The following is a 13,489-nucleotide window of genomic DNA, read 5'->3' as shown; positions in this document are numbered from 1 at the left end:
AGTGAAAAGTTAAGCTTGAAAGCTTAACAAAAGAAAAAAAATTAATTTCTAAAAACAACTTATTATGTTTAGAAACACCAAAATGCTCACATTGTCATTTTCATGGTCATAAGGAACACACTTGTCCTTTGAAGAAAGGAAAACGTTTTAAAATTAGGCAAGTATGGGTTCCGAAAGGAACAAGGGGCATTGAAACTAATGTTCAAGGATCCAAAGCAATTTTGATGCCAAAATCAATATAAATGTCTCTTGTAGGTGTGTGGGAGCAACGGTGATGAAAGTGATGATATTCAAGATGCTCTAGCCACACATGAAAAAGGAATGGGTAACCTCTAAGCTTAATGCTTTTAATTTTGGTTATTTGGTTGCTCATTTGATTTTAAGCATGCATGAGTTTTTGGATTTAAATGATTATGCATTATTGTTTTAATCTCATGTATGTTAAAAGGGTTTTATGATGAACATTTTAAAATTTTAATGATTTTTCAAAATTTTTAGTTCATCATAATAAAATTTTGGCCAAAATTGGTTTTAATGCAAATGATATCTCTCTAACAATTTATATCAATCTTTCAAATACTTTGATTTTACAAAATTTAAATTTTTGACCTAAATTTGAATGTTTATGCATATGGTTTAAATGAAAATGATATCTCTATAACAATTGATATCAAAAATTTCAAATGCATAACATTTTTGGAAGACTTTATGCATATGCACTTAATTTCAATAATTGATATTGCAAACAGTATGTTAGAATTGGATACATTGAATTTCATGTACTACTAACATGTTTGTTATTCTTTGTTGAAATTCAATTTTGTTTAAGTGTCAAGTTTTTAAAGCTAAATTTTGTTTGGAATACATTTATTAAGGGGGAGCTTTTGCTTTTTTTCAAATGATTTTTAAATATCAAATTTACTACTTACTCTTCGAAGTTATTTTCAACTTCAAAGATTGAATTATTTTTTATATAACAAAAAAGGGGAGAAGTTTGGTTTGAAAAATTCAATTTTTTAATGAAAAAGGGGGAGCTTAACATTTTCATATATTTTCCAACAATTGGTATCTTTTTCATTAAACATTTTATTAAGGGAGAGTTTTGCAAAAAACAATTTTCAAATGTTTTGTTATATCAAAAAGGGGGAGATTGTTGAATTATGTTTCGATATAACAAATTTAAGACAAAATGTTTTTGGACTTTAATTGAATTTATTCAAAGTTTCAAAATGGTTTCAAAGTCCATTAAATTCATATTTGAGTAAAAATGCTAAAGTATACTGATACACTTGCAGTGTATCCATACACTAGTGTACCGATACACCCTAAAGTGTATCCATACCCCTATGACTGCTCAAACACCGAATGTAATTAGTGTATCGATACACCCTGCAGTGTATGGATACACCCTGCAGTATATCCATACACTGGTGTACCGATACACTCTGCAGTGTATCCATACACCCTGGCTGTAATAGCTAGTTTAATTTGAATTTAATGAAGGTGTATTGATGCCCTACGAAGGGGTACCGATACCCCATGTTATGGGCATCCTATTTTTGCAGAAAAATCATCCCCAAACGGCTCCAAAACATCCCCAACGGCTAGATACGACTTCAAACACATTCCAAGCTATAAATACAAGCTGAGGACACTTGAAGAAGTAAGAGAACAACTATCCAAGTAATCAAACACAAGTCAAGAGTTTTTCATTCTTATTTCATCTTTCTCTTGTAAATATTTTTGTTCTTGTGAGCTTAATTCTTGTAAACACCTATCTTAGAGAGGTTTATTTTTTTACTTCTTATCTTCTTGTAAAGGGAAAGGTTCTAGCTAAGCTCATGTAAAAGTCACAGAAAGGTTCTAGTTTATCCATTGAAAACTAGGGAGTTGTAAAGGTTATCTCTTTGTCCTTGAAAACGAAAGAACAAATTAGTGAATTTGTTGGAAAATCCTTGGTGAAGAGCTAAGGTAGTGGATGTATACTTGGTTGAGAAGTCGAACTACTATAAATTGCTGTGCAATTTTCTATTTTTCAATCTCCTTACTCCCTAAACACAAAAACCGTTTCGATTCCTCTTTGCAAACCGTTTCAGTTATCGATTCGAGCTTCCGTAAATCCCAACAACAACCCTTACCTTGGTGTTCCCATATTAAGCTTGCAAGACTATGAAGTTTCAACCTTTGATCAATTCTTGGAGAAGATGAAGAAGACAAAGGAAAATGGGGAAAAAGATGGAGACTTCAAACGCGATATCATCCCAATTAATGATATTCATCATTTTAAAATAAAATTGGTATAATTGCTCCATTGGTCATTCAATTTGTAGGCTTAAATCAAAACTACCCTTTTTAACTCCAAATTGATCCCAAATCAAGCTCATATCCACTCAAACTTGGATTAAGGCTTCTTATAAGCTAATGAGTTTATCCAAGGATCTCTCTGTGTAGCCCAAAACTCCTAACTCAGGATTTGGGGTGTTACACAAAGCTAAGAATAAATGAAGGGGCGAGGGTGGAGAAGTCATTTAGATTGGATTTCTAACCTATAAGCTAAAGATTAAACCATAAACTTATAGTGAAATTATATGCTCATCTAAGAGCACTTCGTGGAAAGATGCTATTAAGAGTGAAACTCATTCCATCATGTAAACACGTGTGAATCAGTGGATCTTTCTTATAGAATTAAACATTAAATTATAAAGAAATTTTTAAATAAAAAATAAAAGTAGATCAAACAATTGATGAATTCAGGATTATATTGGTTATAAGAGGTTACCGATAAAAGAAAAATCTTGAGTACTTTGATATGTATTTGTATGTATCAAGAATAACTTTTATAAGAATGATACTTACAATCTTAGCTTTATGAAACTTAGTAATGCATCAAATGGATGTTAAGACTATTTTCCTAGATAAACACCTTAATGAGGAGATTTACATAAAACAACCTGAAGGTCATATAGCTTCAGGACAAGAAAATAATGTTTGTAGGTCAGTGAAGTGATTGTATGAACTTAACTAAGCACCAAAGTAATGGCATAAAAATTTAACAATGTCATGATATCAAATGAATTTAAAATTAATGAGTGTAATAAATTTGTGTATCTCAAAACCACTGTTGATGAATATTTAATCATATATTTATATGTTGATGACATACTCATTATTAGAAGTAACGATAAAATGATAAAACGTACAAAAAAAATGTTAACTTTAAGATTTAACATGAAATATATGAGACTTGCTTACATGATTTTAGGTATCCAAATTAAAAGGTCATCTGAAGGTCTTATATTAAAACAATCATACTATGTAGATAAAATTCTTAAAAAAAATTGACAGATAATTTTGGTATAGCCAGAACTCTAATAGATACAAGTTAATGTTTATCCAAAAATAAAGGTGAAAGTGTTAACTATAAAAGGTTCATAAATTGTCTAATGTACCTTATGAGTTACATTAGACATGATATTGCTTTCACTGTAAGCAGTTTAAGCATATTCACAAACAATCTAGAGGAGAACCACTGAAACCCGATTGCAATGGTAATGAAATATCCTAGATATACTTGAAACTACGAATTATATTATTCTAGAGTTCCTGTTGTGTTAAAATGATTCTCTAATGCATTTGGATATCTTGTATTCAATAAATCAAAGGTACAAATGATTATATTTTCACATTGGAATGAGAAGTTATGTCATGAAAATTTTCAAGGCAAACAATTATAATCAGATCCACAATTTAATCTGAATTTGTAGCTTTAGATAAATCTAGAGAATATACAGAATGACAACAAAATTTTTAGAGGATATTCTTGAATGGTCAAAGCATGTGCTTAGAATATGCATATATTTTTATAACCAAACAATAATCGGTACACCACATAATGTTATGTATAATAGTAAGTCAATACACATGCATCATCAACATAATATCATTGGATGGTTGATATCAATTAGAGTTATTTCTATTAATATCAATTGGAAGATTAAAAGATAGAATTGCGAATCAACTAACTAAAACGTTGAATCGAGATCAAGTTGATAAAATATCAAGAGGAATGAGACTAAAGCCTATGAATTGTTGAGGTACTATGTGAAGAAAAATCTAACCTAATTGACTGGAGATCTCAAGATCTAAGTTCAATGGGAAAACCAACTTGCATAGACCTTGTGAGTTACTATGGGGTATCCCAAGTCATTTATATGATGAAAACAATGATTAAATTATGAGAAAAAAAAGTTAAACAATTCTTTTAATGACCATCATGTATTTTAGTGAATCAAACAACATGAGTCGCCTATATGAAAGTGAAGTGGACCCGCTTCAAGGAAACTATTGGGACATAATTCTCTAAGATCTTATGGAACCAAGGTATGTCCGCTGTTATATGGACATAACCATGAGAATCAAATTCTTGTCAAATAGGTATTTGTGTGGGGTATGTCATCACTTACACAAACGATAGGACATTTAAAGGACATCACGTCCACTGACAACCATCAAAGTAAACATATTTTTACAAGGGAATGTTCAAGGGATGTCTATCTAACCTATATAACTATAGAACAAAAAATCTATCATCTATTGAGTTAATTTTTTTAAACCGATAATTTCATCCATGTGAGAGATTGTTGGAAAAAAATTAGATTAATTGAATGATATTGATGCTAATAATAAGTCATGTCACTTGGTGAATAGACTTGTTAATTTTTAGTTTAAAGTTGTATTCATTCAATCATATCTATTAGTTTTTTTTAACAATTCTCTTCATCAAATGGTCTTAACATTTCAATTCATTTCCTCTCCACTATATAAAAGCTAGTTGAGACACAATTTAGACACAACTTTGAAAAGAAAAAGACTAAGAAAAATTCTTTCCAAATTTGTTCTTTTTGGTGATAGAGAAAGGTACAATTGTGTTTGACTGGTCATTGCTATTGTGCTTACTATTGTGATCATTTGTCGTTGTATCTTGAGAGACTGACGTCCAACGCTACTCAAAGAATCAAGGAGATGACAAATTTGTCTTAAAAAAACTATTTATACCTACCTAAAAAATTTATTCTTTAGTTTATCTAATTATGTCCAATTATAGATTTTGTTCTAGATTTACATTTCTAATTTTATTTCGATGTATTTTTATTACGTTACTACTACAAATTGTATTGAAAATGATAGATTATCCTTATTACAATTCCATAATTTTATTATTGGAAATTGCTAATCCTAAAAAATCTCCAATCTTCTTCTCTCTAAATACTAGTTTGAGCTTAAAACAACACGATCAATATACCTGGCGTTAGGTGGAAGATAGTAAATATTTGGGTCTTCCATCAATCAGGGGTAAAGTGAAAAAGGAAGCACTTGGCTTTATTTTTGATCAAGTTAGGGGGAAGCAAAATGGATGGAAGAGTAAGATGTTATCCCAAGCCGATAGAGAGGTCCTCGTCAAATGGGTTGCAACAGCTATTTCATCCTGTGTGATGACATCAATTCCTTAATAAGTTAATCCTAGTGGGGAAACTATACGAAGCGGAATCCATTGTATTAGCTGGAATAAAACGTGTAAAGGAAACGATGTTCCTTTGGACCAACGAAGAGTTGATTGGCAATGAAAAAGCTCCTAATTCTAATCTCACATTGCGCATTTCCAGTGGCAATGCATGAGACTTGAACCCTTCTTCCTCCACCTTATATATCCTTATGTTTATTTCGTAATATGTCACAGTTTGATCCGTTGACTATTGAAGAGTAGGTTGCTTCTGATTCAAAACTCGTCCCGACCTTATTCTTATCATGGTCGATAATATAATCAATGCCATAGGAAATGACCTTAATAGCGAAAGCACACTTTCTTTGATAATCAATGCCATAGGAAATGACCTTCATAGCGAAAGCACACTTTCTTTGATACCTACGTTTCGTAAATTTTTCGTCGTCTTAAGATCAATACTTGAGTCTACCCACCTATGGACATTTAGTGCGCACTTGGTTATGGTCCTCTTTATCATTTCGAGTATGAAAAGAATTGTGAATGGGTTATATCAAAGGTCGAGTAACCCGAACCACCCATAGAAGATGGAGAGAATGTGGCATGTTTGATGTCCCTCCTTAAGGGGATTAGGCATCATGTTCCACGTTTCTCATTTTCGTACGTTATGCTTTGGGTACTTTGGCCTTACACCTTGTGTTTGCTTTGGATATTTACTTTATTTTTCAAGTCATTTGGATTTTAAGATGCTTTTGATGTGTTGTAATGACTGTTTGAACCTTAATGATATTTTCTTTTTCTTTTGAACTTTTTGTTTATTTTGTTACTTCTTATTGCATGGTATGATTTACGTGTACATTTTTTTGACTAATCGGTTTCTTTCTTCTTTAGCTTTTTTTTTTAATAAAAAGGAGGCGAGAAAGGATCGATTTTGTGACCAAATTTTATAAAATTAAATTGACCATTTAAAAAAAAACTGAACTTCTAATTGAAAACTAATTTTAGAGATCTCTTTAGAATCACTTTTTCATAAATTAAACAAAATTAAAACCTAAACATATTATTTCTACAACTATAATACATTTTATATATTTTAACAACTTACTTTATACATATTTTGTAAGCACATTACATATTTATTTGTTTTAGTCAAATTAGATGTCCTTGTTACATCATTATTACTTTACACTCTTAACGGAAAAAAACAGATAGGTGACAGTAATATGATATGTCCTTGTCAAATACAACTGTAATATCCTGGGAATTTAATGGTTGCAGTAAAACTGTCAAAAAGAAATAACACTTCATTGATTTCAAACAAGTGTCACAAAATGTTACTCTGCTCTACGTCTTGATTTCACCCCCAGATTTTGTATTCTAAATACATGAACTTACTGTCTCTAAACAATGACACTTTTATGTTATAATTTCATATTCATATTCATATCCCCCTTTCTATCCTACGAGAGCTTTTGAAAAATCCAGGAAAATTAATGAATTATCTAATAGATGATCAAGAAAACAAAAATGAAAAAGGCCAGTTACGTAGATTTCAACTTGAAATGGACTCTAACCAGTCTGATGTAAACTCGTACGCCACAAATGTTACGGCACCTGCTGGTGCGGCTTTGATTGTTGACGGAATAATTCCCTTATAGAGACCATGCCAACCCTCTGACTGCAAGATTCGTCGTATGGCATCACACATATTCTTATAAGCATGTTGGTCTACTCGAGCACCGTATTTCGGATGTCTTTGTAGTCCTTCAACCTGCAACAGCCAATGGCAACAAAGTTAAGTGAATACTGGATAATCACGGCAAAACAGTCTGGAGGCCTAATTAAATGATATGTAATACTTTGAGTGCTAGATATAACAAATAGAAGTTTATCTAAAAATTAGGAGATGCTGTCTTCCGGCAATATAGGTTCAAGAAGCGTGCAGATCTTACCTGGAACCTTTTCTTGACTACATCGAGAGGATGACAGACGAGTTTTGCACAAGTACCAGCTGCTAGCCCGCAAATGAAAAGTTGAAAACTTGAAAGGCTATGATCTGTGGTTGAGCTTGTATCGAGCGACTGATTCCACGCCTAAGACAATAACAAGGTAAAAACCAAAACCATACAATAAAAAGGATTTATTTATTTATTTTCAAAATATATATTCAAACTTCCAGAACAAGACTAAACATACAAGGAGAGCAAATAAAATGTAAAAATATCCGCGAAATTTCGATTTATCTAACATTCACTAAATTTTGTACCAAGTGAATGCTTAACTGAACATAATGAATTCTGATGCAGGTTGTACTTTGTAAAACAATAACATATTGGAAATTTATTATCTATTCTGTGTATTATTCTATTGAAATTTCACAATAGAATGTTCAGACAATCGGATAAAGGATTTTAATAACATCTACTCCCCATGTTTCCTTGTCTTGAAAGTAAAACACTCAAACAAGAAACAAGATGAAAAGGATGCACATATGACAGATACCAAGCATTTACAGGGAAAAGATCCTTTCAACATATAATGAACAAAATCTCACCATATTCCAACGCTTAAATGTATCGTATGTGCCGAACTGCAAGCCAGCATAGGGAATGATCTCAACCAATGTTGGCGACAACCCAGCATACAATCCTCTAAAGCCACGAGTACTAATTATATCAAAGAGTGCTGATCTCATGTTGGGATATACCTATATGTAATCAGGAGGTATCAAATAATTAACTAACTTGAAAATATCAAAGCTTTTGCAGATGACACTCATTAGGGTGCATAAGAGGTTACAATCTCGTAAATTTCCTTCACACAATTCAAGGTGTTGCTGTCAAAGCAGAAAATTACATTATAGCATTGGTCAAGTTGAATACCTTAGGTTCACCTTGCGAAGCTAATATAGTACGAAGGAGATCAAAAGGATAAGATCCAACAGTAGCTGCACAACCTGCTAAACCCCCGCTGATATAAGATAGGTAGGGACTTAAATTAAGGTGTTCCACTGCAGCATCATAAAACAAGACCATAACAAAGCATAACGTAAGAAACAATGCAAAAATCTCATATGAAACAATAAAGCCAAATACTCCAATCTACAAATACAACAGAGAACATAAAGCTATAAATTTTTTTTTATTATTCAATATTGATTAACTGTATGTCCTGGATTATTCTGAAGTCTCAATATATCATTTATTTCTTCTCACTTTTGATAATTCACGAAAAAGGCACCATCTGCTCTAAAGTACCTGTCTTGGAAGAACCGGAAACAATTGTTTTCAATTTGTGTAACACAGCAAATTGTATAGCCGTATATGGCATAACCATAAGTAAAGCCGGGACATTACCACGCCAAAAACCCTGTCATAAGCACCAGTAAAATGAATAAAATAAAAATAAAAAAGAAGGCAAATCTACAGGGTTTCAGGCAAGTCTGCATACACAGTACAGAAAAGAGAAGGTTAACTAACAATGCAGCAAACTATATAAATGAATAAGCTCTTTATATAATACGGTTAATCATAATCAATAAAATGAAAAAGAACATAAACATACAGTCTAGAAGAAAATGGCCTTCATACCGGTAAACCTTCTTCCCTCAGTATCTCCTTTGTTGCTTGAGACATTCCAGTATACTTTGCTGATCCTGAAAGATCTCTGCGAAGCAAAGCCAATGAAGTTGTGGGCTCTAACTGAACCTATACGCATGGGAAAATAAAAGCTTTCATGTCGGGAACAAGGCATTAACATACCAAAATAAAATGAGTGTGGCAGAGATGAAATTCTTCACTAATGTGCAAGAATAAAATGATAAATGAGTGCATATGGGACAAGATGCAGATAATATGCAGTGTGGATAAATTGATGAAAGCACATTTACAGCGATATAAACATTGAAAGGAGACAAGTACATGCTCTCGTAAGAACATGTGAATGAATGAAGGATTATGAAACGGACAACCGAATAGGATGTGATTTGAAATTATAAGAACCATACAAATTTTAATGAGGATATGTTTCCAATTACTATATTTTTGTTGTTTGACACTTAATGGCATGAATTTGTATTCCAGCTTAAATTACAGTCAAATATTTCAAGGATGATTTAACTAAATATTATGATCACTTGACAGCAAGTATATATTTTTGAGATGCAACATTACAAAATACACTAAATTTGGTTAAATTAATATTGTGCTAGGCCTAACAACTTTCTCACCAAGGTTTTGCTCCGTTGAGTGGATAACAATAGAATGAGAAAAATGAAAGAGAAAATAGAAAAGCATATGTTTCTTTCTGCCATGATAGGAAGATTTTCATTCTACTCACTGGTTGGTGAAGTTCAAAAAAAATAACTATATATTACTTTATAACTATACATCTAACAAATTAAGATCAATATCATAATTTAAAAAAAATGAACAATCAAATATGCACAATAGACTCAAATTTCTCTAATTTTTTCTATTTTCCTTTCATTTTGTTTCTCACTTTTGTTATCATTCCAGCATAAAAATTAATAATTTGAGCATATTGGTCAGAAATACCATCTCTTCTCTCTCCCTATTTCGTTTTCACCTCTTACTTCCCTCTTATCAATCACAATTTTAAAAATCATTTTTACACATACAACTTTTCTACCCACCGTATCCATCCTTCCACTTTTCACCTACCATTTCCATTCATATTGATAAAAAAAAAAAAACAAAAAAACATAAATAATTTCATAAATGCAAATACTAATAACAGTAATTCATAATATTCTCGAATTGAAATAAAAAAACCGTTTTACCTGAAATCTGATCTTAATAACATCAAGAGGAGAAGTAACCGTCCGGGAAATGCCACCGGAAATAGCGCCTGCTGTGGCATCAAGCAATGCCCTTCTCAACTGCCTTGGATCTTCCATTGCAACAGATAAACTTTTATTTTAGAATTAAAAACAAAAAAAAAAAATCCTCCTGCTCTCTAGGTTTAGGCTATCAAACTGGAAAGAAAAAATGACCCAAATTCGAGGAGGGGGAAGGGACTTAGAAAGAAAGGGTAATTGAGGGATGAGGGAGCAAAAACAGATAAAAGTGAAGGAGAGTGGGAACAAAGGAAGGGGAGATGGTAAAGTGAAAGGCCGCCATTGAAATTATAAAGTAATTTTGAAGAGAAAAGAGATGAGGAGAAGGATTTTCTTTCCTCTATTGCCGCCTTATTGGATTGAGAGAAGGGCGACTTTGAAGTAAACAAAAACTTCAGAAAACAAAGGAAAATACACAAATTTTCAGAGGTCGAAAGAATAACAAGAGATTATTTTATAGGCTGTTTTTGTTTTATTTATTACTCATCTGATTTGTTTTCTTTTTTAAATTATACAGGATTTTAATTAGGGCAAAGCATAAGAATAGTATCGATTATAAAATATTATTTTATTAAGTTATTTGATTATTAAAAATTATTAAAAAAAATTTAATTATAAGATGTTATTTTATTGAGTCTCTTTATTATTAAAAACTATAAAATGATCGTTTGATTATTTATATGTTCTAATCTTATTATTTTTCGTTAAAATTTGATGGTAGTAAGATCTAAACATTAACTTACTTTATTATCTATTGAAATTGTAGTTGCTTTCGATCACTGACTCAACGGTATAATGTTTAAAGCATTAACTTAACAACTTAATTTACAAGAAGAGTTGATAAAATACAGCTCGAACGATTTTAGAATCAACATTTATCATATCTTAATCAATATATTTACGTCTAGTCAAGTTTGTCCCTTAATAAGTATTGTATATGATATGTCATAGTGTCTCAAATTTTGAGGGCTCCACACTAAAAAAAAATCTACTATACACCATGAAGAAAACTTAATTTCATATGTTTGAATTTTTTTTTTTAAGAAACAATCATAATATGATAAATTTTGATATTTTACAATTTTACATTATCATAAAATATTTTAAGGCCTCATTTTAAAAGAAAACACGACTTTCACTAGAGGTGTTAAAAAATACTCGACTTGTCGACCCGATAAAAAAAAATCAGGTATTTTTTTTTTATAAAAATCAAGTTATGGGTCGGGTATCGGGCCCGACATTTCTGAGATAGGGCATGGGTCACAAAATTAAATTTTTCGTTTACATGGTTACCCGAGTACCCCGATTACATTTATGTTTTATTAAGTTGATTATATCTACTTATCTAGTTAGCTATGAAATTTCATGTTCTATTTATATTATAGATTATTAGATTTTGTATTTCGAACTTTTAAATGATATGTTTAGATGTTGGAGTATGTAATTCGAACATTTAAATTTGTGTATATTTTTTTAATTAATAATTTGAAAATGATAAAAAAAATTAGGTACTTGATTACTCGGATTAAGGTACCTGCAAAATCCGGAACACAGGTTGGCGAATCAAGTACCCGAGGACCCGAGTACCCGAAACTTCGGGTACCTAAAAACCCGATACCCGGATTTTAACACCCCTAGCCTCCACATCTTCAGGACAGACTGCGTCCAGTTCAGACAACATCTAATTTTTAAACAAAAAATTATAAATTTAAAACATATAAATAGTCCGGTAAATATTTTGTAACATTTAATAATCGTAGACTCAATAAATTAATGTCTTATAATTAAGAGATCATTTTATAATTTTTAATAGTTGAATAATTCAACAAAATAATAAATAATCTTTTATCATTTTTAACTATAGTGATGTGACTCTTATTGTCAGACTTTTCATATTATTAAAATTTTAATTAATTAATCAAATTTAAAATATGTATATCTCAAATATCAATATTACTGTTTAAATTATTATATTAATAATTGAATTTAAGCTCCGGCAACATATATCTAATTATGTTATTAATAAAACTAAAGCCTCCTACAAATATTTGGTCCAAATTATTGTTTATTCTTTTCGTTGAAATGCTCTTATTTTATAAAAAAAATATACTATATTATTGTCGGACATGAGAATCTTGCAAGTAGACTTGATCCAACCATAGTTGTCAACAATTTTTTATAGCATAAACTTTCCCTTAATTTATTTCAACAATGCTTCTTTAAATTAATTATTTGATGGTCGTCTTACACCACCTGTTTTGATTAATTAATGGAGTGGTGCAATTTTTCTTAATTCAAGATATTATACCTTAAGTGTAGGAAAGCCCTTTTTTAATATTTGTAATCAATTGTCTTTTTTTTTCTCTTTATTATTGGTCGATAGACGGGATATCAATCTTAATGTCGATCGTTATCATCGATATTTTTTATTTTATTTTTCTTATTTTTTTATATCACATCTTTGTTTTTTCTTTTTTTTTAATAACTTTGCTTTATAACACGTTTATATTTTCCTTTTAATTTATTTTTGATCGTCTGATCGTTGTTTTCGTTTATCTTTTTTCTCTTGTTAGATTTGTCATCGTTACGATTGATCAAGATATCGCTCATTTGTTATTATGTTGAATTTCTTGCTTTGAATCATTAGATTAGATTTAGATACAGATATACGTTCGTGGACAGTTTTATCACTTCGCTCGATTCTAATTTACGATTTTTTGATGATCTTTTAGTAATTTGAACTCCTTTTTGTGATTTGTTTGATGGTGTCAAATATGTTTACATCTATCTTTTATTCGAATTTTTGTTAGATTTTTAACTTTTTCCTTGTATCTTTTTATGATCTTAAGAGGCTAATTTTTGTGCCAATGTTATAAGAAAATATCATAATATGCTTATATTGTAACTCATTGTAATTTTGTATAACAAAATTTGAATAATAAAATGACTCATCAACTCAACTAATTCAAAATTATTTAACTTAATTAACTCAATTAATTCAAAATAATTTAACTTGATAACTCAGTTAAATTAAATATTCATCCTTGTTTTTTGCTACCTTTAATTCCTCCATCATTTTAAATCAAATTTTAATTAAATTTGAATCACATGCTCCTCTAACATTATAAAAT

The 13,489-nt window shown here is 30.6% G+C and overlaps 1 protein-coding gene across 2 annotated transcripts; it reads right to left on the bottom strand.

The window, feature by feature from the left end:
- Positions 1 to 6,951: 6,951 nt before the first annotated feature.
- On the bottom strand, positions 6,952 to 10,763 carry LOC120201852 (mitochondrial thiamine diphosphate carrier 2-like). 2 transcript variants are annotated; one of them, XM_039202385.1, is made up of 7 exons: positions 10,302 to 10,763; positions 9,091 to 9,207; positions 8,758 to 8,869; positions 8,383 to 8,510; positions 8,055 to 8,207; positions 7,453 to 7,593; positions 6,952 to 7,271 (listed from the first exon to the last, which is right to left on the bottom strand). In XM_039202385.1, exons 1-7 carry the CDS (start codon positions 10,416 to 10,418, stop codon positions 7,053 to 7,055), a joined length of 987 nt encoding a protein of 328 aa, XP_039058316.1. In that variant the 5' UTR covers positions 10,419 to 10,763; the 3' UTR covers positions 6,952 to 7,052. The 2 variants fall into 2 exon arrangements, with proteins under 2 accessions (XP_039058316.1, XP_039058317.1); XM_039202386.1 differs by having other exon boundaries at positions 9,091 to 9,230; positions 10,302 to 10,423.
- Positions 10,764 to 13,489: the final 2,726 nt, after the last annotated feature.

The sequence above is a fragment of the Hibiscus syriacus genome, unplaced genomic scaffold (genome assembly GCF_006381635.1).
Source record: "Hibiscus syriacus cultivar Baekdansim isolate YM2019G1 unplaced genomic scaffold, ASM638163v2 tig00008013_pilon, whole genome shotgun sequence".
Classification (NCBI taxonomy): domain Eukaryota; kingdom Viridiplantae; phylum Streptophyta; class Magnoliopsida; order Malvales; family Malvaceae; genus Hibiscus; species Hibiscus syriacus.
This window is presented reverse-complemented; position numbering and strand designations above follow the sequence as displayed.

Excerpts from the sequence above, each read along its gene's own strand:
- LOC120201852 (XM_039202385.1), bottom strand. The coding sequence starts at position 10,418 with ATGGAAGATCCAAGGCAGTTGAGAAGGGCATTGCTTGATGCCACAGCA. Across the intron at positions 8,870-9,090 it reads TGAGGGAAGAAGGTTTACCG|GGTTTTTGGCGTGGTAATGT; the intron begins GTATGAAGGCCA and ends TGCTTATGACAG. Across the intron at positions 7,272-7,452 it reads TAGTCAAGAAAAGGTTCCAG|GTTGAAGGACTACAAAGACA; the intron begins GTAAGATCTGCA and ends TGGCTGTTGCAG.